General features: G+C 51.2%; 1 protein-coding gene across 5 annotated transcripts in view; it reads left to right on the top strand.

The window, feature by feature from the left end:
• The window catches only part of ABAT (4-aminobutyrate aminotransferase), an 81651-nt gene that overhangs the window by 19662 nt on the left and 37182 nt on the right, over window positions 1-24807 (top strand). For 4 of the 5 annotated variants that reach the window (XM_065411946.1, XM_065411950.1, XM_065411949.1 and 1 more), the window contains exon 4: window positions 23628-23677. In XM_065411946.1, the coding sequence (XP_065268018.1) occupies window positions 23628-23677 (50 nt within the window). Of the gene's footprint in view, window positions 1-7350; window positions 7366-8546; window positions 8566-14346; window positions 14370-23608; window positions 23678-24807 lie in introns of all 5 variants that reach the window. The other variant, XM_065411945.1, reaches the window with a different exon arrangement.

Here is a 24807-nt window from a genome sequence, read left to right as displayed (position 1 = left end):
GCTTTATTTTGCTTGGTGACTTACTTTGTTTTGTCTGTTATTACTTGAAGCCACTTAAATCCTACTTTTTATACTTAATAAAATCACCTTTGTTTATTAATAAACCCAGAGTAAGCAAACAGGGAGCAAACAGCTGTGCCTATCAGTGTTATAGAGGGTGGACAATTTGAGTTTACCCTGTATAAGCTTTATACAGAGTAAAACGGATTCATTTGGGGTTTGGATCCCATTGGGAACTGGGTGTCTGGGTGCTGGAGACAGGTAACCTGCTAAGCTGTTTTCAGTTAAGTCCGCAGCTTTTGGGGCATGGACCAGACCCTGGGTCTGTGTTGCAGCAGGCTAGAGTGTCTGGCTCAACAAGACGGGGTTCTGAAAGTCCCAAACTGGCAGGGAAAACGGGGCTCAGAGCTAATTTCAGCACATCAAGTGATAGTCCCAAGGGGGTCTCTGTGACCGAACCCGTCACAAGTACAATCTGTAAAGCCCTAAATAGCTTGAGGTGGAGTTATTTAAAACCATATCCAATCACAGACTTTAAGATCTGGAGAGTCTTCCTTGCTGTTGGTTCCTGGGGTTAACATCCCTGTAGCCATAGTATGAGGGCATTCTCAGTGGAAAGGCCATGCATTTGGAACAGTCAGAGCTATTGTTTAGAGTATCAGAACACGGGGCAGATGTCTTTCAGTTAGGTACATAATTGCCACTTGTGGTTATGTAATTTTATACTAGAGCTAATTAGGGAGATGTTTTCATTAGTATGTGGGTTGGTGGGGGCGTTTCTAATGTAGTTTTCCCTTTTCCTTTTTCTTGCGTTTGAGAAATGTGTGATGATTAACTGTGGAAGAATGTAGTATGATGTGTTTGGTACTTAAAACTAGGGTGCTAGGAAGTTGGTTTTTCCTCCTTGATACTCCTAGCTGCCAGATTTTTCTTCTTTGAAAGATAATTATCTTCTGTAGAATCAGTGACAAGTGAAGGATGTTGTACTGTATAGCTGGAACAGAGATAAGGAGAAATTAGTATAAAAGGAACTACATGCAGAGAGGAGAACAGGAGGTAGGCAGTATTTTCAGAGCAACGTAATTCAAGAAAATAATGGTGTCCCTATGTAGTGTCTTTCTTGGGACTCCTTTGAAATATAAGGCCAGATTCTGATCTCCGTTATACTGGTGTGAATTGAGTCATTCTATTGACCTCATTGACATTACTCTGCATTTACATCAGAGTAACTGAGATCAGAATTTAACCCAATGTGCGTGGTATTGGTCATCATGATTGAAAAGATGCATTTAGGTGTTAGGTGGTGGAGCACTGCAGTGTTTGATGTATAGAGTGGGAAGGATGTTCAAGAAAAAGTTAAGCCTTGAGTAGGTGTGACTAGGACAGGGGTTCTCAACTGTGGGTTCAGACCCAGATTATGGGTCCTTTTTTTTTTTTATTCTGAAACAAAATTTGATCATGACTTCTCTCCAAGTTCAGAGAAATTCCTGGGGCCCAACCTACAGCAGTTAGCATTGCTTGACTTCTGTCTAATGCTACCTTCAGACATGTTGCTTTGTAACAAATGAACCGTGTGCCATATGAGAGTTGTTTCATATTTAGCATTTCCAGGTTTTATCAAAGAGTTGGGTCTTAAAATTTTAATGTATTCTCTTGAAGATGGTGCAGTAGGGAAGAGAAATATTAATGCAGAAGTTTAAGTATTGATTGTTGAAACAGCCCAAGATTTGATCTTGGTCTTTGATGAGGGTTGTTATTAAAAATATATTAAAAGGGACTCAAAATTCCAGTCTGGGCTAAAGGTAAAGAAAACGCTGGGTTCAGTTGATTTTTACTGTCAGCAATTTATTTGAAAATTCATCTGAATGCCAGTGTTCCCAGATGTCAGACCAATAACTGAGTGTCAGATGGCTTGAAGACAAATGTATTAATTGTTTCCACTTCTAATTACTTGTCCTATTATTATTATTTATTATTAGATCTGCATTCTTGATTGTGAGAATGTGGAACTGTGGTGTCCTATTAGGGAAGTTCAGTTCTCAAAAGAGTCAGGGGGGTTCTTTTCAGACTTCTAAAGATCTGATGCTTTCCTGAATCTTTTCCATCTAAAAAGCTGGTGAGGACCACAGTTGCCAACTTTCACACGGTAAATAAGCATCCCAACTTTCACAATAAGCCAAAAATGAAGCTAATCCCATTTCAAAACAAGACCAAAACAAGCCAATCCCTAAGAACCCTAACACTCTATGTGACTAGATCCAGCTTGTAAGCAGTCTGGGACTGTGGTGGGCCCGCTGTTACCCCTGCTTGCCAGGAGCCGATCAAAAAAAAAGAAGCATCAAGCTACAAGCCAAACAAGCAACAAGTTACAAGCCAAAAACTAGCCAACAAGCAACTCACAAGCCACTTAAGCCAAAAACAAGCCCAATTTCTGCATTTTTTTCCACGAGTTTGGCATGTCTGGTGAGGACAAACTTTCATGTAACTTCCCGTAGTTTTCAATTATGTTGGAAATACCTGGCAATAGTATTTGTTGAGGCATTTTGGTATTTCTGTCTCTGGAGCCATCTGAAACCAAATAGCACCAAGGCCTGTGAGGATAATTTACATTTTAGATTTATTTTAACTGAACTTTCTTGAATCTAAAGAAATGTTCATGGTCTGTTCGAGTTCGGGGCAAATATTTAGACTGGATATTTTTGCCAGATTGTCTTGTCTTGGCTGTGGCATCAACCCCTGCTTTTAATATCCTTACTGCAAGGTCTACCTGATGGAATTGGTAACAAGGATTACGAAAGGTGATAACTAATGACCTGATCCTGAAAGATATTAAGTACTTCCTGCGAGGTACTGAATACCCTCTGCTCCAGTGAAATCAGTGTGAATTGATGGCACTCAGCACCCTATCAGATCAGGCCTTCAATTCATAGAGAGCTCATTGCAATGATGTTGGAGAACAAAGCTTGTTGGAAAATCAAAACAATTTTTTTAACTCTCCTTTTCCACTCAACTCCTGCTGTATGTTATATATCAATAGCCACAGGTCATACAGGTTGAGTTCCAGATGTACTGTATTTATCATAGTTGAAGAAGAATCCTCCTGTTTTGATATTCTGAAGTAGTGTTAAAAATAACTACTGTGAGCAAATATAATATCACATTCAGAGCCATCGCTAGGATACAGCGAATTGGGGCAACAGCTCCGGGTCCTGAGCTGTGGGGGGCCCTGCGGGCCAGCACGATTGACCAGCGTGGTCGGTCCCAGAAGTGACAGATTTGTCACTTCTGCCTCACGCCCCGCATCCCCAGTAGGGATGGACCTGATCACATTTATGATCTTTCTCTCCATCCACTGACTTCTTTTCTCCCATTCATCTACTTAAAAACAATTCACTTCTGCTCTAGTGTGTTGTGATGAAATGTACAGTATAGAAACATACAGGCTTGTGAGGAAGCCCAGACTGTGATTGTGTGGTCTCTGTGTAAGTGTGATATTATCTGATAAAAGTGTGACCATATAGATCATTGTTGCAACCACTGTTATATATTTGCAACAAATCTTGTACAAAATGTGGCATGTAAGATATCTATGAAAAGGTTATGATTTGCTGGTTGTGATTATGCTATCTCTATGCATGTATCTTTTTTTTATTTGAAGTTACGAATATTGGCTCTATACCTAGATATCAAATGTTTGCTCCTGGGGTAACGCCCACGAAGTAGTTAGCCAGCACATCTTGGAGGGATTATTCAAATTGAGTGGCCCATCAAAAGGACACTTAACTCACAATGGACCATGGGAGACACCTATCTACACTGAGTGGACTGTCCTGTAAACGTGCTGCAATGACTGAGCGAAATTGGGCATGAACATGTGACTTGCCCATGTGACTCCAAACACTATCTGGTCACCTGTGATTCTCCACTCCCTGTGCTAAGGTTTTTGTTTGAAACAATGGGTTTCCCTCCACATGGTGGAGGATATAAATGGCCCTGAAAACCCCTCCATTTAGCCTCTGTCCTGCTCCAGCCACTGCCAGAAGTGGCCGGCACGTCCCGCGTGCGTGTGCCCTGTAGGCACCACCCCCACAGCTCTCATTGGCCAGGAACGGGGAACCGTGGCCAATGGGAGCTCCGGGGGTGGTGCCTACAGGGAGGGGCAGCGTGTGGAGCCACATGCCCCCCCCCACAGGGGCCGCAGGGATGTGCCAGCATCTTATAATATAATATATGGAGATATACCTATCTCATAGAACTGGAAGGGACCTTGAAAGGTCATTGAGTCCAGCCCCTTGTCTTCACTAGCAGGACCAAGTACTGTCCCTGAAATTTTTTTATTTGCCCCAGATCCCTAAATGGCCCCCTCAAGGATTGAACTCACAACCCTGGGTTTAGCAGGCCAATGCTCAAACCACTGAGCTATCCCTCCCCTTCTGGGAGCGGTGCGGGGCCGGGACAGGTAGGGAGCCTGCCTTAGTCCTGCTGCGCTGCCGGACTTTTAGTGGCCGGAGATTGCAATCAACTGGCAGAGACTTCGCGATCGCCCAGTCGATCACGCTCTACCAGTTGGTGACCGCTGCTCTAATACCACAGCAACCACTGCAGACCTGGTGGAAAAGCTAGCTGGGCCTCCAGCTCATGTGATCTCCAGCCTTGGCTAGTTTAAATTTATAACCTACTCTCCATGGCCTCCAAGGCTCCTCTAGCATTTGAACTGGTCTACGATTCATTTCAAATACAAATGGAGGGGAAAGGCATCAAGCAAAAGAAACAAAATGCTAATGCACTTTTCTGTTGGTCATTTAGCTTAACACAATAGCCTCCAGCAACAATGATATCTACTGAGAGAATGATACCTGAACTGCTACAGGAGCTGAAAGCATTAATTGTTGCCACCTTACTGTAACCGGGGGAGGGGGGGGCGCAGAATAGAGTGAGCGGAGCGGGGCTTCGGGGAAGGGGCGGGGTAGATCCTGTGTTGCACTTAAAGTCAAAAAGTGATCTTGTACTTAAAAAGGTTGGAGACCACTGTATTAGGTGGAGTGCATTCTCTTTGAGCTTAAACTCTAGTTTCTCTTACATGTCAAATAGAGAGGGACATTTTCTAAATTCCAGGGAACAATACGACTGGTACAAGACAGGAAGGCAGAGAGGGTTGGGAAGGTGAGGAGATTGGTACCTAAAATGCTATCAAAGCAAGAAGAGATTACTCCTGGGGGAATTCTGCGCCAAAACATTAAAAATTCTGCACACAATGTTTTAAAATTCTGCATATTTTGTTAAAATAACACAATATAATCACCCCAGTTTCAATTATTTCCATAATTTATTTCAAATTAACTGCCAGCAAGTATGTCAATAATATAGACAACAAAATTATTCCCCCAGGAGTAAAGTTAAAGAAACTCCTATGACAACCCAGTTCCAGTTGGGGGGTGCTGGAGAGGGCTGCATGGTATAGTGGTTTAAAAAAAAAAAGTGGTAAAAAGCTAACCTAACTAAACTTCATATTCCCCAAATGAGAAGTGGGGAATATGGAGTTTAAAATGAGTTTATCGTCAACTACACTACTGAGTGGATTCTTCATATTCTGTAGCTTAGCACTTCTGAAAGGTAGAAGAATGTGTAGTTTTTCTTTAGGTAACTGTGTATTTCTAATACACTGGGAATATTACTTTAAGTAGTGAGGATGACCTGGTTTTGGTCTCACTTTAGGTCTGTGGCTTGTTCTGGGGTGCTGCCAGGGAATGAAAGGGAATAAGGAGTTGAGTTCAGCAGAGATGGTACCTTGATGAGGACCTTTCTAAGCCCCTGGACCACATCCTGCATAATATCTACTTCACCTCCATGTATGAAAAATGTCTGCCACCTCTTATTTGGAAATGTATAGCGTGAGTAAGAGATCATTAGCAGCAGTTTTATAAGGAGAGATTTATTGTACACTGAGATGGATTGAGTGATCTTGCACTTGCCTACATCTTGCATAAAGATACTGATACATTAGCCCCTGTCATTCTCTCTTCCCGTCCCCAGCATAATGGAAGATGATAAAACCAGCACATCTAACAAGTTTTGGTTTGGTTTTCTTGACTTTAAATCGTGATACATAACTAGGGATCTCTAGTGGTAATGGAGGTGAACAACTGTTATAACATCTTACACAGACTTGTACACTCCACTGCCATTGTGTGCATTACTGTGTGTGTTACACCTCAAACAAATACAGTAGGATTGACTTATAGCCTCGGCATGCACCTGTCCATGTACTTTGGTGTTTGTGCAAACATTTACCCACACCTTGTGTTAGGATTGTCAAAGATCATGCACTGGTGTCTGCACCTGCAAAATGTGGGTTTATGTATATGCATGTGCACAAATGAAGGCACGGCTAAGAATATGGCCCAATATGTGCTCTTTTTTAAAAAGGCAGAATCTTTCGGAGATTGTGTGGAATGAATGCTTAATGTGGGAACGTAGTTATGAATGCTCTCCAAATGTAACAGATGTGCCAGAGAGAGCTGTCAAGCCATTGGCAGAGCTCTGTGTGATGCCTAGTGTTTCTCGCTGCTGGGTAGGCCTCAGCATTGTTGGTATCTGTACAAAACGTTCGCTAAAACAGTGCTGTTGTGCCATTGAATTTCCCCTCCACTATACAATTATAACTGGACCTTCTTATTAGGGACAAAAAAGCGCATATTTAAACCTGGTCCATAATTCTGTGATAGGCTGCATTATGTAATGAAACTTGTAATAGCTAAATGAACTTACCCGAGGAGTTCAATAAATGTGTAGTTGCCACCGACACCTATTTTAATGCAGACTTGCTTGGCATTGTCTTTCCTTTTATAGACTTGTAAACTTTAAGCTCGGAAGGGACCGTCATGATCACGTCTGATCTCTTGCACATTGCAGGCCACAGAACTTTACCCACCCACTACTGTAGTAGGGCCATAACCTCTGGCTGAGTAACTGAAGTCCTCAGTATTAATTAAGTGAAGTGCTATTTCTCCTGCAAACTGTTACTCCCTTTTGGGGGGGGGGGCGGGAAACAGGTGGGAAGGGAATAACTCTCACAACTTCATGTTTTTGAAGCTGGCTTTCTGAGGCAGCATGTCACTGAGGAAGTGGGCCTGGCCAAAAGTTTCCGTAGGGAACAGTGAATTTGTGGGTTTGCTGTTTGGTGACAGGTCACTGGATGCTCTTGCTATCCATCGGCCACAGGAACTCTTATAGCTCTAGAGCAACCAGACCCTATTGCTATACAGTGTCAGTTCATGCTGTTCATTTGGATATAATATGCTACTTTGCCAGGGATTATACAGGGCTGGCCTTACCATGAGGCGAACTGAGGCGGCCGCCTCAGGTGCCAGACTCTGGCGGGGGGGGGTGCCACTAGGACCCAGAGTGTAGAAAATTGTGTCTGCTGCTGGTGCATATGTATTCTCTCTGCTCTAGATGCACAGAGATGGTGGAGTGCTGTGCTGGAGGAAGGAGGGCACAAGAGACATAACAGGCAGGCAGGAGAAAAGGTGAGAGGGAATAATAGACAGCAGCAGAGCTGCAGGGAGAGAGAGGAGGAGGAGCCTCTTATGTTCCTCTCTAGCACGCCCAGGAGCCTGGACTGATTAACACCAGCTTCTCAGGGAGCTTCCTGTTTCCTGCTGCTTCCCTGAACCCACTTGAGGAGAACAGGCAGTCAACTGAAGTAGTAGGAGCCAGTTAGGCCCTTAAGACGCTGATATCTTCCCTCACTCAGGCCCTGCTACCAGCCTGCTTATTTGTCCCCTTCAATTGAGTGTTGAGAGCCACTATAGCTGGCACAGAACAGCAGTCATGAGTGAAAGAAGAAAATGCCCCTTGGGCAGCATTCAGAAAAAGAAAGAAAGCAAAGGAAGCTTTTCTATCTAAGCAGGAAGGAGCTCTCCTGAGATGCATAGACACAAATGTTCATGGTGAACCTTCCAGCCCTTGTGAGGATGTGAGTGGTGAAGAGATGCCTGATCTTCCAGTTAGAGTGCAGGTGACCTGGCAGCTACTGCAGCATCCATATCTCCCTCTCAAATGGATGTAACCATGCACATTACTGAAGAAAAGTGTAGATCAGAGACGAGTGTGGTGGAGGCGCAAGAAACAGCTGCTGCTGAGTTTAATTTCTTAAGTCTAGATGATCCAGGACTGTGGACCCACTTGAGCAGTAGCCTGAGGGACTTCCTTGTACTGGATGGGCCACAGCAAGTGAAAAACTTCATGTTCTTCTTCGAGTGCTTGCTCATATCCATTCCAGTCAGGTGTGCGCGCGCCGCGTGCACGATCGTCGGAAAACTTTTACCCTAGCAACACCCGGTGGGTCGGCTGTGGAGCCCCCTGGAGTGGCGCCCTCATGGCGCCGGATATATACCGCAGCCGACCCAGCGCCCCCTCAGTTCCTTCTTACCGCCCCTGACGGTCGTTGGAACTGTGGAGCACAGCATAGCTGGTCTCCACACTCCCTAGCTTCTAGCTTGTTTCTGTAGATAGTTGTTCATTTAGATAGTTGTGTATAGTAGTTAGAGTCTTTAGATAGTTGTTATTTAGCTGGTAGTTGTTGTAAATTGTTAGCGGGGGTTAAGGGGGTTGTTCTCCCCTCTTTTCCCCCCCGGAGCATACCGGGCTCATGCCCAAGGCTCCTGGCTTTAAGCCGTGCGCGTCCTGCGCGAAGCCGATGCCAACAAGTGACCCGCACGCCTCCTGCTTGAAGTGCCTCGGGGAAGCCCATCACGCAGATAAGTGCCCAATCTGCAAGGCCTTCAAGCCTCGAACGAGGAAGGAGCGGGACTTTCGGCTTCGGCAGCTCCTCATGGAGGCGGCGCTCAGCCCGGATCCTCCCTCGGCGCGCCCGGCCCCGGCACCGAGCGCGTCGGTGCGCAGCGCCCCAGCGGCTCCGACCGGCACCGCGGACAAGTCCTCCCGGCACCGGCAGACTTCGGCACCGCGCCCACCTCAGGGGACTCGGCGCCGATCTCTCTCTCCGGGCCATAAAAAGGCCCGCAAGGCTCAGGACACTGCTGCCCTGAAGACGCCGGCTCCCCCCGTGCCGGGGGTAGAGCCGCGTCCGCCTTTGGACCGCCAAAAGCAGGCGGCCACACCGTCGACTCCGGCACCGAGGCCGTTGAGTCCGGTACGGACTGTTTCACCACCTAGGCTGGTGGTGGAACCTTGTCTCCCCTCGACTCCGGAGACATTTACTACCGCGAGGGACCTGATCGCACTCACGGAGCCGGCACCGTCGCAGCTCCCGGCACCGGTGGCTCCGCGCATTGTGCAGTCGAGAGGCAAGCCTGCACTGGTGCGCCCACCGTCTCCAACCGTGGACTCTCGGCACCGCTCCAGGTCTCGGAGCAGGTCCCGACGCCGCTCGGAGTCCCGACGCCGACTATCACCTCGGCGCCGGTCGTACTCGCGGTCGAGGTCCTCTTCGCGGCGCCGCTCCACATCTCGGCACCGTCGCGACCGCCGGCACCGATCAGACTCGAGGCGCACCTCCCGGTACCGGTATGAGCGCCGATCGAGGGACCGCTCCCGGCACCGGGTGTCGTCGCGATCGTCGTCCCGCTCCAGATCCGGATCGCGGCACCGGCGCGGCTACCGGCACCGATCCCGATCCCGGCACCAATCTCCGGCACGCTGGGACAGATCGTCCTACGACCGGCACCGACCGGCACCGCACCAGCCGGGGACGGATGCATCGCGTTCGGCACCGCCATGGCCGTCGAGATCCGCGTCCCACTCCTCTGAAGGGGCCTCTAGATCGGCCTACCCTCCACAGGGACAGGCGGCTTCGGCGGACTTCAGCCACTCACAGGACATGGCAGAGGACCCTACGCAGGGACCTGCTCACTGGTCCTTTTGGACCCCATGGGCCTACCACCAAGCCCAAGGGGCCCCGCCGTCTGCCTCCCGCTCGGCACGCTCTGAGCCCAGGGCCCCGGAGGCCACCATCTCCCGCCCCCCGCCAGGGGGCATGGAGGCTCCAGTGCCCACGCCGGCGCAGGCCATAGACCCTGGGACGAGCGAGGCCCAGCTCCAGGAGCACCTGGAGCAAGACTTGCCTTTGGACCCCTTGCCACCGGGCGTATCCTCCTCCTCCTCGCCTGATGAGGCGGTAGCGGGGACATCCGCCATGGGCCCGCCCCCCATAGACCTCCGGGCCCACCAGGACCTGTTGCGCCGGGTGGCGCGCAATATGGACCTTCAGATGGAGGAGATCGTGGAGGTTCACGACCCGATCGTGAACATCCTTTCAGCGGACACCCCATCCAGGGTCGCGTTACCGCTGATTCGCTCCATTCAGACCAATGCCACCTCCATCTGGCAAACCCCGGCCTCTATTCCCCCCACGGCCAGGGGCGTGGAGAGGAAGTACTTTGTACCCTCCAAGGACCACGAGTACTTGTACACTCACCCTCAACCGTGCTCGCTGGTAGTCTCATCAGTAAATGCACGGGAGCGCCATGGTCAGCAGGCGGCAGCGCCAAAATCGAAGGACGCTAAGCGCTTCGATTTGTTCGGGCGCAAGGTCTATTCCGCGGGGGGGCTTCAGCTTAGGGCGGCCAACCAACAGGCGCTCCTAAGCCGATATAGTTTTAACACCTGGTCCTCCATGGAGAAGTTTAAGGAACTGGTTCCCCAGGAATCTAGGGAAGAGTTCGGGACTTTGGTAGAGGAGGGTAAGCGGGTGGCACGCACCTCCCTACAGACCTCACTGGATATAGCCGACTCGGCCGCTAGGACCCTAGCGTCGGGTATAGCTATGAGGCGAACCTCCTGGCTCCAGGTGTCGGGCCTGCCACCTGAACTGCAGCAGACCCTCCAGGACTTGCCCTTTGAGGGTCAGGGCCTGTTTTCGGAAAAGACAGACTCGAGGCTCCAAAACCTTAAGGACTCTCGAACAATGATGCGCTCTCTGGGGATGCATGTCCCAGGTCCACAGCGCAGACCCTTCAGGCCCCAGCCTCAGAGGTTCTACCCTCCCCCGCCTCGCCCGAGACAGGACTTTGCCAGGAGGCGGGGTCGAGGCGGTAGGCGACGGTCGACCGGCCCTCAACCTGGTCAGAACCAGGGCCAGCCGAGACCACCTTCAGGGCCTAGACAAGCCTTTTGAAGGTGCGGTCGAGGACGGCACCAGAGCCAGCACCCAGGATTCATCTCCCCCCTTCCGGGATCGCCTCTCCCGTTTCCACCGTGCTTGGTCCCTTATAACATCAGACCGTTGGGTCCTTCGCACGGTGGAGAGGGGATACGCCCTCCAATTTTCCTCGCCCCCCCCCTCCCACTCCCCCTCCCCGTCCCTCTTCAGGGACCCTTCTCACGAGCAACTCCTTTCACAGGAGGTTTTTGGGCTCCTCTCTATGGGAGCCATAGAGGAGGTTCCGCAGGAGTTAAGGGGCAGGGGGTTTTATTCCCGCTACTTCCTGATCCCCAAATCGAAAGGGGGTCTACGTCCCATCTTAGACCTGCGCGGACTCAACAAATTCATAGTAAAGTTGAAGTTCCGCATGGTATCATTGGGGACCATTATTCCCTCGCTGGATCCTGGAGACTGGTTCGCCGCCCTCGACATGAAGGACGCTTACTTCCATATAGCTATTTATCCGCCTCACAGGCGCTTCCTGCGATTTGTAGTAAACAAGGTGCACTACCAATTCGCAGTCCTTCCCTTCGGCTTGTCCTCGGCTCCCAGAGTGTTCACGAAATGTCTGGCAGTCGTCGCGGCATACCTTCGCCGACAAGGGGTACAGCTGTTCCCGTATTTGGACGACTGGCTGGTGCGCGGCCGCACCAGGGACCAAGTTCAAGCTCACGTCCACATGGTGACACAGACTTTCCACGAACTGGGCATTCTACTCAACAGGGAGAAGTCCACTCTGGTGCCAACACAGAGAATAGAGTTCATTGGAGCGATCCTGGACTCCAGAAGCGCACGAGCCATTCTGCCAGAAGGCCGCTTTCAGTCCATCGCACGCGTCATTCATGGACTGCGGGCATCTCCGTTCACCATCATAAGAACATGCCTTACCCTGTTGGGTCACATGGCCTCGTGCACCTACGTAACCAGCCACGCCAGACTGCGGCTTCGCCCACTGCAGGCTTGGGTGTCATCGGTGTACCGTCCTCACCGGGACGACCTGAACATGCTGGTCACGGTCCCGCCCTCGGTCTTGACCTCCCTCAGCTGGTGGTTGGATCGCGCAGTGGTCTGTGCAGGAGTGCCTTTTCATGCCCCACAACCTTCCCTCCACCTAGTCACGGACGCTTCATCTCTAGGATGGGGCGCTCACCTCGGGGAGCGTCATACCCAGGGCCTGTGGTCCGCATCCGAATTAGCCCTACACATCAACGTCCGGGAACTGATGGCGGTGCGCCTAGCCTGCCAGGCATTCCTCAACTTCCTACAGGGCCGTTGCGTGCTGGTCCTCACCGACAACACCACGGCCATGTTTTACATCAACAAGCAAGGCGGAGCCCACTCATCGCTCCTATGCCAAGAGGCCATTCGCTTGTGGGACTTCTGCATCGCCCACTCGATCTATCTCACCGCATCATTCCTGCCTGGAGTCCAGAATACGCTGGCGGACCGTCTCAGCAGGTCCTTCCAGACGCACGAGTGGTCGATTCGCCCGGATATCATCTATTCCGTCTTCCGGAGGTGGGGATTTCCCCAGGTCGACCTATTCGCATCCCGGGCCAACAGGAAGTGCCACGCATTCTGCTCCCTTTACGGCCGAGCTCCAGGCTCTCTGTCGGACGCTTTCCTTCTAACGTGGAAGGGCCACCTGTTCTACGCCTTTCCCCCATTTCCGCTTGTCCACAGGGTGCTGCTCAAGATCCGCACCGACCAGGCACGAGTAATTCTAGTGGCTCCCGCTTGGCCGAGGCAGCACTGGTACACCACACTGCTAGAGCTGTCGGTTCAAGCGCCGATCACGCTCCCCTTGAGTCCGGATCTCATCTCCCAGGACCACGGCCGTCTGTGTCACCCCGACCTACAATCGCTCCACCTCACAGCGTGGATGCTCCATGGCTGAGTCAGGCGGAGCAACAATGTTCGCAGTCCGTCCAGCAGATCCTGCTGGGAAGTAGGAAGCCCTCTACACGGTCCACTTACTTAGCCAAGTGGAAGCGGTTCTCCTGTTGGTGTCAGCAACGGGCTACGTCCCCCTTGCAGGCACCTATCCCTCTCATATTGGACTATCTCCTGTCCCTAAGACAGCAGGGCTTGGCGGTATCTTCAATCAGGGTTCACCTCGCCGCCATTTCGGCATTCCACCCAGGAGAACTCCCGTCATCGGTCTTCTCTAACCCGATGGTCGTTAGATTCCTCAAGGGCTTGGACCGGCTGTACCCACAAATACGCCAGCCGGTTCCAACGTGGGACCTCAACCTCATTCTCTCCAGACTCACAGGGCCCCCGTTTGAACCATTAGCGACCTGTTCGCTCCTGTACTTATCCTGGAAGACGGCCTTCCTCGTAGCCATTACCTCAGCACGGCGTGTTTCTGAACTCAGAGCGCTGACGTCCGAGCCCCCATACACGGTGTTCCACAAGGACAAGGTGCAGCTTCGCCCCCACCCTGCCTTTCTTCCGAAAGTGGTTTCACCTTTCCACGTAAACCAGGACATCTTTCTCCCGGTCTTCCATCCAAAGCCACACGCTACTCGTCAAGACCAGCGTTTGCATTCTTTGGACGTACGCAGGGCCCTGGCTTTCTACATTGACCGTACAAAGCCGTTTAGAAAGACGACGCAACTCTTCGTTGCGGTGGCCGACCGGATGAAAGGCTCACCGGTCTCCTCACAGTGCCTGTCCTCTTGGATCACGTCCTGCATTCGTGCTTGCTACGACCTGGCCGGTGTCCCGACGCCACGCCTCACCGCTCACTCCACGAGGGCCCAGGCCTCCTCGACTGCCTTCCTGGCTCAAGTCCCGATCCAGGACATTTGTAAAGCTGCAGTGTGGTCTTCGGTACACACGTTTGCGGCACACTATGCGCTGGTGCAACAATCCAGAGACGATGCTGCTTTCGGGTCAGCGGTTCTGCACACAGCAATGTCTCACTCCGACCCCGCCACCTAGGTGGGGCTTGGGAGTCACCTGACTGGAATGGATATGAGCAAGCACTCGAAGAAGAAAAGACGGTTACTCACCGTTGTAACTGTTGTTCTTCGAGATGTGTTGCTCATATCCATTCCAAACCCGCCCCCCTTCCCCACTGTCGGAGTAGCCGGCAAGAAGGAACTGAGGGGGTGCTGGGTCGGCTGCGGTATATATCCGGCGCCATGAGGGCGCCACTCCAGGGGGCTCCACAGCCGACCCACCGGGTGTTGCTAGGGTAAAAGTTTTCCGACGATCGTGCACGCGGCGCGCGCACACCTGACTGGAATGGATATGAGCAACACATCTCGAAGAACAACAGTTACAACGGTGAGTAACCGTCTTTTCCCCAAAGACAATGAAAATAGAAGTTTCCATCCAACACATTACTGGCATGAAATCCCCAATGGTGACAAAGTGGAGAGGCCATGGCTTATGTACTCAAAAACCCAGAATGTTGCATGCTGTTTTTGTTGCAGACTCTTGGGTTCTACATTGGGTTCTACAGGAACAAAGGACTGGAAAAATCTGGCTAGAAATCTGACATGCCATGAGAAGGCAGCAAATCACCAGAGAGCATTCCGTAGGTGAGACTAAGGTTAAAGGCCACCATAGATGATCAGCATCAAGAGAAGATTGCATCAGAGTCTCTTTATTGGCAAAATGTTCTGAAAAGGCTCATTGCCATTGTGAGAATGCTTGCTACCCAAAACCTAGCATTGCGTGGCACTTCAGATCAGCTGTATGTGCCAAACAATGGAAACTTCCTTAAAATTGTGGAGCTGAAGGCTGAGTTTGATGCTGTACTCCAGGAACATCTAAGAAGAGTCACCACCCAAGAAATGTACACACACCACTACCTTGGAAAAACAATTTAAAATGAGATCACACAATTACTGGCAACAAAAGTCAAACAGAAGATTGTGGCAGATCTGAAGTCAGCAAGATATTACTCTGTTTTTCTGGACTGCACACCTACATCAGCCATACAGAACAAATGACTTTAGTGGTGCGTTTTGTAATAACAACAGAACCTAGTGAAAATGTCCCTGCAATGGTGACTGTCAGAGAGCATTTTCTAGAATTTAGTGACATTGATGATACTACAGGTGCTGGTATGACAAATGTGCTTCTTAAAAAGCTGGAAGATATGGGAATTGCGATAGCTGACATGAGAGGTCAGGGCTACGATAATGGTGCCAACACGAGAGGAAAGAACAGAGGAGTGCAAACGCGGCTCCGAGAGTTAAACCCTCAAGCTTTTTTTGTCCCATGCAGCTCTCATTCATTGAACTTGGTGGTCAGTGATGCAGCATCAGCTTCCAGTGAGACTGCTGAATTTTTTAATGTAATTCAAAGCATCTATGTATTTTTCTCTGCATCAAGTCATTGACGGCAAATTTTGAAGCAACATCTGGGAACATCCTCTCTGACACTGAAACCACTGAGTGCCACATGACGGGAAAGTCGGGTGGAGGCGATAAAGCCTATCAAACACCAAATTGAGAAGATAGATGATGCCATAGTTGCCATTATGGAGTATAATGCTATGACAGGAACTGTTCGTGGGAGAACAGTGGCAGAGGGAAATGGAATCACCAGAAACATACATAACTTAAAATTTCTATGTGGCTTAGTGTTGTGGCATGACATACTGTTTGAAATAAATGTTGTAAGCAAGAGACTCCAAGGTGTTGACCTTGATATATCTGGAGCAATGGAACAACTGGACAAAGCAAAGTCATACCTACAGTCTTCCCGGTCAGATGAGGGATTTCAAAATGTTCTGAAGAGTGCACGGAAGTTGGCAGAGGAACTTCACACTGAAGCTATTTTCCCACCCATTCAAGAATACAAGAGTCACCAAAGAAGAAGACGTTTTGATTACGAGGCACGGGATAATCCCATAAGAGACCCCAAACAACAATTCAAAGTTGAATTATTTAACCAGGTGCTAGACTGTGCAATACAGTCAGTTGAAGAACATTTCATGCAGCTCAAGGAACACAGCAGTATATTTGGGATGTTGTATGATATTCCAAAACTCCTCGCTATACCTGAAGAAGACCTACACCAGCAATGCAGGGCACTAGAGACAGTGACTCATGATGACATGCATGATATTGATGCGAGTGATTTAAGTGATGAACTGAAAGCCCTTTCAAGATGCATTTCAGCAGGATCAACTCCAAAGGCTGTTCTGGAATATATGTGCACAAATAAGATAACCACCTCTTTCCAAATGCTTTTGTTGCTTTGCGCATACTTCTAACACTTCCTGTAACAGTTGCCAGTGGAGAACACAGCTTCTCCAAGCTGAAGTTAATAAAAACACATCTATGCTCCACAATGACACAGGAGAGGCTGGTCGGCCTTGCAACCATCTCAATAGAGCATAAGCTGGCCCAGACTGTTGACCTTCAGCAGGAAGCAGTTCAAATCTTTGCAGCCAAGAAGGCATGGAAAGCACCACTTTGATTATTCAAACCAGATAAAAATGCCAGTGTTTACTATGCAGACAAGAAAAGTTACATTTGCTGTTCAGGTATTTGAAAGTTAAGAGTTACTTAAAGTTATTCTTCGAGTGATTGCTCCGGTGTATTCCACAGTAGGTGTGCGTGCTCGCCACATGCACCGGTGCCAGAAGTTTTTCCCTTAGCAGTACCCGTACTGGGGGAGCACTGCAGCGACCCCTGGAGTGGCGCCTGCATATCCCGCTATAAGGGGAGCCGCGGGCTCCCCTCACCCTCAGTTCCTTCTTGCTGCCAGTGAAGGTAGTCAGAACTTTTGTGCTCCAGCTCTGCTGCAGCCCTTCTTCTCGACCTTAGTGGTTCCGTTGGTTGATCGTCCTTCAGTTGTTAGAGGGGGCTCGGGGCATGCCCCGTGCCCCAGGCTTCAAGTCGTGCGACTCCTGTCGCCGTTCTATGCCCAGGAGCGACCCTCACGCCGAGTGTCTTTGCTGCCTGGGTGAGCCTCACATTAGCGACCGTTGCAAGATCTGTAGGTCGTTCAAGCCAAGGACCAAGAAGGAGAGAGACTTTAGACTCAGAGCTCTCCTGATGGAGTCGGCGCTGACCCTGACGCCTGTACGCAGATCGGACTCGGCGCCGGCCGCTGCGTCGTCGGTACGTAGCGAGGCCCCTTTGACCAGTCGGCACTGCTCTCCCTCCAAAAAGCGAGGGAAGGGCCCGGCCTCGCAACAACACCGCAACAAGGATAAGGGGGAGGCTGGTCCCGCACTGGGCAGCCCTCGATCCCCCCCGGGCTTGAAAGCTCCGACTCACGTGGAGCGGAGCAGCCCGGTACCATCGGCCCAGGCATCCCCACCGGTACGGATGCCGTCGACGCCGGACGGTGCAGGCTGCGAAGGACATTATGTCTTTGCTCATCCCGAGCTCGCAAACGGGCATGGGCCCTAGGTCGCAAGCCAAGCTCCCGTTGGGTGCCCACCAGACCTCTCCAAGCAGCCGCAGTTCCCGCTCCGAGGACCGCTCCCCGCACCGCTCGGCGCGCAGCAGCCGCTTCTGACAGCTCCTGGTCACCCTCGACGCCAGCCAGACCATCCGGTCCACCATAGGGACGGGATTCGCAGGGACCCTCTCCACCGCCTGCCAGCGAGCGTAGGCACTGAGAGAGGCACCGAGAGCGCTCACTTGCTAGACGTAGCTACCGGAGCTGCTCTCGACGGGACAGACATCGACGTTCCCGTTCCAGCTCCCGCTCGTCTGGACGTCACGCCAGGGGCTCCCCTCGGGGTACCTCAGCGCCAGGGCACCGGGCTTCGCGTCGCCGTCATGCATACCGAAGCAGTTCGTCACGTGGGTACCGTTCATCGACGTCGAGATCCAGGTCCCGAGGTAGACGATGTCACAGACACCGCTCCTACCGCTCCCGCGGCACCGAGCGCTCATTGGCGACCTCGGCCTCGGCATCTGTCCACCCATCCTTGGCACGCTCTGTTCTGCTGGGACACATATTGCCATCACGGGCTCAGCCGAACCAATGGCAAGGGACCCCGTGGCGAGGGCAGTGGTGCCAGTGGGCCATCGGTGCCAGCCCCAACGGAGGCCCGCTCGGTGGCCGGAGCGTCCCAAGCTCTCTCGGCCTCGTCTGGCCGCCCACGGGACAAGTCTGCGGATCACGAGTCGGAGGACCCGTGCCAGGACTCTGACCTCAGTCTCGATGCCCCGGCACCGACCGAGGCACCTGGCTCCGTGCGGGCCCTCTCTCCGGTGCCGGACGACACCATAGCGGCGCCTCCGCCATCAGTCCCGCAGAAGGACTTCAAGGCGCATCAGGATCTGCTAAAGCGGGTGGCATCCAACCTCCAGCTGCAGGCCGAGGAGATGGAGGGTCTGTCTGATACCCTTTTTAACGTCCTGTCTCCCTCGGCACTGGGCCGCGTGGACCTGCCTCTCTACCAGGGTATTGCCAATATCTCTACCTCCCTGTGCAAACTCACGCCTCCCTGGCCCCAATCTCGAAAAAGGCCGAGAGGAAATACTTTGTGCCGGCGAAGGACCATGAATACCTCTATTCCCACGTGGCACCGAACTCGCTCGTAGTGGAATCGGTGAACCACAGAGAGCACCAGGGCCAGCCCGCGCCCACCCCCAAGAACAAAGACGCCAGGAGACTGGACTCCTTTGGCAGAAAATTTTATTTGTCGGCTAGTTTCCAGCTTCGGGTAGCCAACCGCCAGGCCTTTCTCAGCAGGTACGACTTCAACCTGTGGAAGTCCCTGCCTAAATTTGAGCCCCTCCTCCCGGACCGGGACAGGAAGGACTTCAAGGCCCTGGTAGAAGAGGGGTCGGCGGCGGCTAAAGTGGCCCTGCAAGCGGCGTCCGATGCTGCTGACACGGCGGCCCGCTCGATGGCTTCCGCGATCGCCATGCGCAGGGCGTCGTGGCTCCTGTTGTCCAGACTGTCGACGGAGGCCCAGTCTCTTATGCAGGACCTCCCCTTCGATGGCAAGGCGCTCTTTGCAGACCGGATGGACGTCAGGCTGCATGGGATGAAAGATTCCTGCACCACCTTGCAGACCTTGGGCCTCTACGTCCCCCCGGCTAAGGACAAGGCCAAATCGCTCTCGGCGGCTCAACCTGTGAGGAGCAGATATGAGCCCCCGTACAAAAGACCCAGAGACCAGAAGCGTCAGGGCGGTGGAAAGGGTACCGGTTCAGTTCCAGGGCAAAGGGTTCTACTCCCGATACTTCCTGATCCCGAAAGCGAAAGGGGGTCTCAGGCCTATTCTGGACCTGCGTGGCCTGAACAGGTTCCTAACCCGTTCCAAGTTCCGTATGGTGTCCCTGGCCTCTATTATTCCCTCCCTGGACCCAGGAGACTGTTACGCGGCCCTGGACCTTCAGGACGTGTACTTTCACGTCCATATTTTCGAGGGGCACAGACGCTTCCTCCGATTCATGGTAGGGTTGGACCACTACCAACTTGCAGTCCTCCCCTTTGGCCTCTCCACGGCTCCCAGGGTCTTCACAAAATGTATGTCCATGGTGGCGGCCTATCTCAGGCGGAAGGGGGTACAGATCTTCCCTTACCTGGACGACTGGCTCCTCAAGGGGGAGTCTCGTTTCGAGGTGGAGGCCCACGTGGAGCTGCTCCTCTCGACATGCGCAGATCTAGGCCTGGTCGTGAACGAGACCAAATCAACATTAGTGCCCGTTCAGCACATAGAGTTCATTGGGGCCCTGCTGGACTCCTCCAGGGCCACAGCCTCTCTTCCCCTAGACAGGTTCGAGACTCTAAGGGATCTCATTGCCTCGGTCACGACGTTTCCGGTGACCACGGCGAGGGCGTGTCTCCGGATTCTGGGACATATGGCGGTGTGCACTTACGTGTTCCGCCATGCCAGACTCCGCATGAGGCCCCTCCAGATATGGCTGGCCTCCCGATTCTCCCAAGCTCGGGATGGGCTGGATAAGGTTCTCACGGTTCCGTCCCCGGTACTGGGTTCCCTGCTCTGGTGGTCCTGCCTGAGCAATATGCTACAAGGGGTTCCCTTCAGAGAAGCCAACCCGTCCATAGACCTGGTGTCCGATGCCTCGGATGTGGAGCCCACACGGGGAACGTGGTCGGCCCCGGACTTGCCCCTTCACATAAATGTCAAAGAGCTCAGGGCAGTTCGGTTGACTTGTATGGCTTTCCTCACGCACCTCCGCGGCAAGGTGGTCAGAGTCCTCATGGACAACACCGTCGCCATGTATTATATCAACAGGCAAGGCGGGACTCGCTCCCTAGCCTCTGCCGGGAAGCCCTGAACTTATGGGAGTTCTGTATCGCCTACGATATCTCCCTAAGGGCCGCTCACCTCCCAGACGTCCGCAATACACAAGTAGACCGCCTCAGCAGGGTCTTCTCCCCCCAGTAAGAATGGTCGTTCCACCTGGAGGTCGCTCGCCGACTCTTCCAAGAGTGGGGAGCTCCCCAGATCGACCTGTTTGCAACCCGTCAGAACCGGCGTTGCCCCCAGTTCTGCTCCAGGGGAGGGGGAGGGGAAGGCGCGATCTCCGACGCGTTCCTCCTGAGCTGGTCAGGCCAGCTCCTCTATGCCTTTCCCCCGTTCCCCCTCATCGCCAAGGTCCTTCAGAAGGTGAAAGCGGACAAGGCGGAAGTCATCCTCATAGCCCCGGCGTGGGCCCGCCAACACTGGTACGGGCCCCTCCTACGCCTCTTAGCGGCCCCCCCCGAGGGTGCTACCGTTCCACCCGGACCTCCTCTCCCAGGACGGAGGGCGCCTCCTCCATCCCAATCTGGCCGTGCTCCACCTGACAGCGTGGATGCTCCGTGGCTGAATGAGGAGGAGAATAGGTGTTCAGAGCAAGTAAGGCGAGTCCCCCTGGAAAGCAGGAAGCCGTCCATGCATCGGACGTACGTGGAGAAGTGGTCCAGGTTCGCCAGGTGGGCGAGTGAGCGGGGGCGTCTCCCCCACTGCCGCACCCCTCCAGGTCATCCTGGACTACCTCTTATCCTTAGGGCCCAGGGACTGGCACCCGCCTCAGTTAGGGTGCACCTGGCGACCATGTCAGCTTTTCACCTGCCGGTGCAAGGCCACTCAGTCTTCTCCCACTCGATGACCTCCCGCTTCCTGAAGGGCCTTGACCGTTCGTTCCCGTACGCTAGGCCCCCCGTGCCGCAATGGGACCTCAACCTGGTCTTGTCCCATCTCACGGGGCCCCCCTTCGAACCTTTGGCCACGTGCTCCTGGTCACACTTCTCGTGGAAGGTGGCCTTCTTCGTGGTGATCATGTCGGCCCGATGTGTCTCGGAACTCAGGGCCTTAACCTCGGAACCCCCCTATACGGTTTTCCATAGGGATAAAGTCCAGCTCCGCCCACACCCGGCGTTCCTCCCGAAGGTGGTCTCCGCCTTCCATATGGAGCAGAGCATCTTCCTCCCCGTGCTCTGTCCTAAACCCCACTCCTCTAATGAGGAACACCACCTCCACACGCTCGACATGCGTAGGGCGCTGCCTTTCTACCTGGATCAGACTAAGCCGTTCTGGAAATCCTCTCAACTATTTGTTGCCTCGGCCGAGCGGGCAAGGGGGCAACCTATCTCCACCCAGCGGCTTTCCCGCTGGATCACCTTGTGCATACGCACGTGCTATGATCTGGCAGGGATTCCCCCGCCACTGATCATCAGGGCACACTCTACGAGGGCTCAGGCCTCCTCAGCTGCCTACGTCGCCCATGTCCCCATTCAGGACATTTGTAGGGCGGCCACTTGGGCATCAGTTCACACATTTACTTCGCATTACGCGATCGTCTCCCAGTCTAGGAATGACGCCGGGTTCGGCAGGCGGTACTTCATCCCGAACCATCGTGAACTCCTACCCACCTCCAGCAGATATTGCTTGGAATCACCTACTGTGGAAGACACAGGAGCAATCACTCGAAGAAGAAAGGACAGTTACCTGTTCCGTAACTGGCGTTCTTCGAGATGTGTTGCTCCTGTCTATTCCACACCCCGCCCTCCTTCCCCTCTGTCGGAGCTGTCCGGCAAGAAGGAACCAAGGGTGGGGGGAGCCCGCGGCTCCCCTTATAGCGCGATATGCAGGCGCCACTCCAGGGGTTGCCGTGGTGCTCCCCCAGTACGGGTACTGCTAAGGGAAAAACTTCCGGCACCGGTGCATGTGGCGAGCACCCACACCTACTGTGGAATAGACAGGAACAGCACATCTCGAAGAACGCCAGTTACGGAACAGGTAACTGTCCTTTTTTGAACAAGGCATTTTAAGTTGTTAGTTCTCCTTTATTGGGGTAGGTAGCAGAGCAGTACCATGAGGGGAGTAGAACAGGAAGAAGGCAGAATTGAGACCTTTCAATGTTTTGGCCCAAGCAAGAGGGCTTGGGGGTGTCATTTGAGCTCCCTGCCTCAGGTGCTAAAATGTTGTGGGCCGGCCCTGGGATTATATCAGATACCCCCTCACCAAACCCAACAGCCCAAACTATGCGCCATTCTTGTGTAAGACCTTCCACAAGTTCAAGGGTGAAAGGTGGAATGATGCTACTTGGGGTTCTCTCCTCCCACTTTGTGATCATCGGCCACGTTTGGGTGATATTTGTATCCTTTCTGTGCTTGGAAGTGAGGGACTAGTATGGGCTGAGAAGCATAAGGATGGAGCATAATTTTCCAGACTGACTTTGAGTGGACAAATGAGTTTGTACGAAAATACAATGTTCAGTGCTTGATGAAGGTCATTTTACTCAAACAAGTCACGGTTATGATTACTATCCCTCTGTTCTTGGAAAGAATCTCTTCAGAGTGGGAAAATAAGCAGTCCACAGTGCATGCTTTTTAAACATTTACAGTAATAGAATCTGAGCCGAAAAACATTAGTGGCACTGATCTAGCAACAGTGATACCATTCTCAGTAAAAGAAAGCGGGTGACAGATACATTTGGTACTAAAGAGAAATGGGAAGTGTTAACTAGGTAACCCCAGAGTGAAGAGGAAGCAAATTTCCACCACTCAAGTGGATGGCAGCACTTCAAACTGATGGTTAAAAAGATTAATCACCAAAGAGCTTCATTTATACAAGGAAGATTCACATATGTCACCTGTGGGCCTGATTCCTTTTCAAACTGTCTGTAATTGTTTTATCTGTTTTAATCAAACTTTAATAGGGCAACTGATCATGTTGTGTCCATTTCAACCTAATTGTCAATTTGGTGATAAGCCCCAACACTAGTGAAGTCTTACACCAGAGTGTTTGGTGGTATTGCACGCCTCCCTGTAATCAGATGCTGCATTTGACCCACAGCCACCGAAGAGAATGTAAGTCATAGGGGCATAACAGTTTGTGCCACTTTAGAAAAGAACCAACCTTTAATACTTTAATACGTGGAAAGGTTAGAGATGACACTAATCAAAAAGCAAGTTAAGAAAATAACGTTACTCTCTACAGTACATACTGATGAATAAATCTCAAAAAGGCTACTTGAAACCAGATGGAAATAGTCTCCTTCTTTTGTTTTAGGTTACAGCCATCCATCTCTGATGAAACTTCTCCAGCAGCCACAGAACTTGGTAAGTGGTTTGTATAAAAGACACAAAATAATTTAAATCAGTTCTTCACTCCTCCCACCCTTGTTATTGCTTTATCTTGTGTTAACTTTTTAAAAATGGCTTGTTCGCAAATCAGTTTAGTATGTGAGTAGACATGCTTTAATTTTTGGGGGGGGGAGGGTGAGGGGCCTCACTATTTTTAAAAAAGCTCTGTAAAGTTTAAGGATAACAACAAAGACTTTATGTAAGTTCCAGAAGAAGGGAGTTTGAGGTGGCATATTTATGCATCACTTTGTACATACTTGAAAGAGAGAATTCAAATAAAAACAACAAGGAGTCCGGTGGCACCTTAAAGACTAACAGATATATTTGGGCATAAGCTTTCGTGGGTAAAAAACCCACTTCTTTAAGGTGCCACTGGACTCCTTGTTGTTTTTGTGGATACAGACTAATTCAAATAAATGCTCCCTTCAAAGCCAGGCTGTTTTGAATTAATTATTTTTTGTTGTGTTCTTGAACAAAGCACTTTGAATGAGTCTGTTAGCAAGCTTTACTTATTTGGAATCTAGCATGACTCCTTGAAAGAGAGCAAAAAAATCGATGCTATCTTCTAATCACAATGTGAAAATGGTAATTTAAATCCAGAATCCTGGATTTTTATTGTGCCTTGCTCACTGTTGTGAGAAAGGATGCCATTCAGGTACTGATACACTGTCATATCCTTGTAGAATTAAAACAAGAAGGCTAGTGCAGTGAGATAGTTTGGGAGTAAGGTAATTATTTTAAATGCCTATGCAAATAATATATTGTTTGTAGTTTTGTCATAGCTGTGTTGGTGCCGGGATATTAGAGAGACAAGGTGGGTGAGGTAATATCTTTTATTGGACCAACTTCTGTTGGTGAGAGAGACAAGCTTCCAAGCTACAGAGAGCTCTTCTTCAGTTCTTCCTCTGTGTAGCTTGAAAGCTTGTTTCTCTCACCAACAGAAATTGATCCAATAAAAGATATTACCTCACCCAGTTTATCTATGCAAATAATAGAGAGACAAGATGGGTGAGGTAATATTTTTTATCGGATCAACTTGTGTTGGTGAAAGAGACACGTTTTTGAGCTTAAACAGAGCTCTTATTCAGATCTGGGAAAGGTACTCA

Source organism: Emys orbicularis, chromosome 10 (genome assembly GCF_028017835.1).
Source record: "Emys orbicularis isolate rEmyOrb1 chromosome 10, rEmyOrb1.hap1, whole genome shotgun sequence".
Lineage (NCBI taxonomy): Eukaryota > Metazoa > Chordata > Testudines > Emydidae > Emys > Emys orbicularis.
Note: the sequence above shows the minus strand (reverse complement) of the source record. Positions and strands in the feature narration are given on the sequence as shown.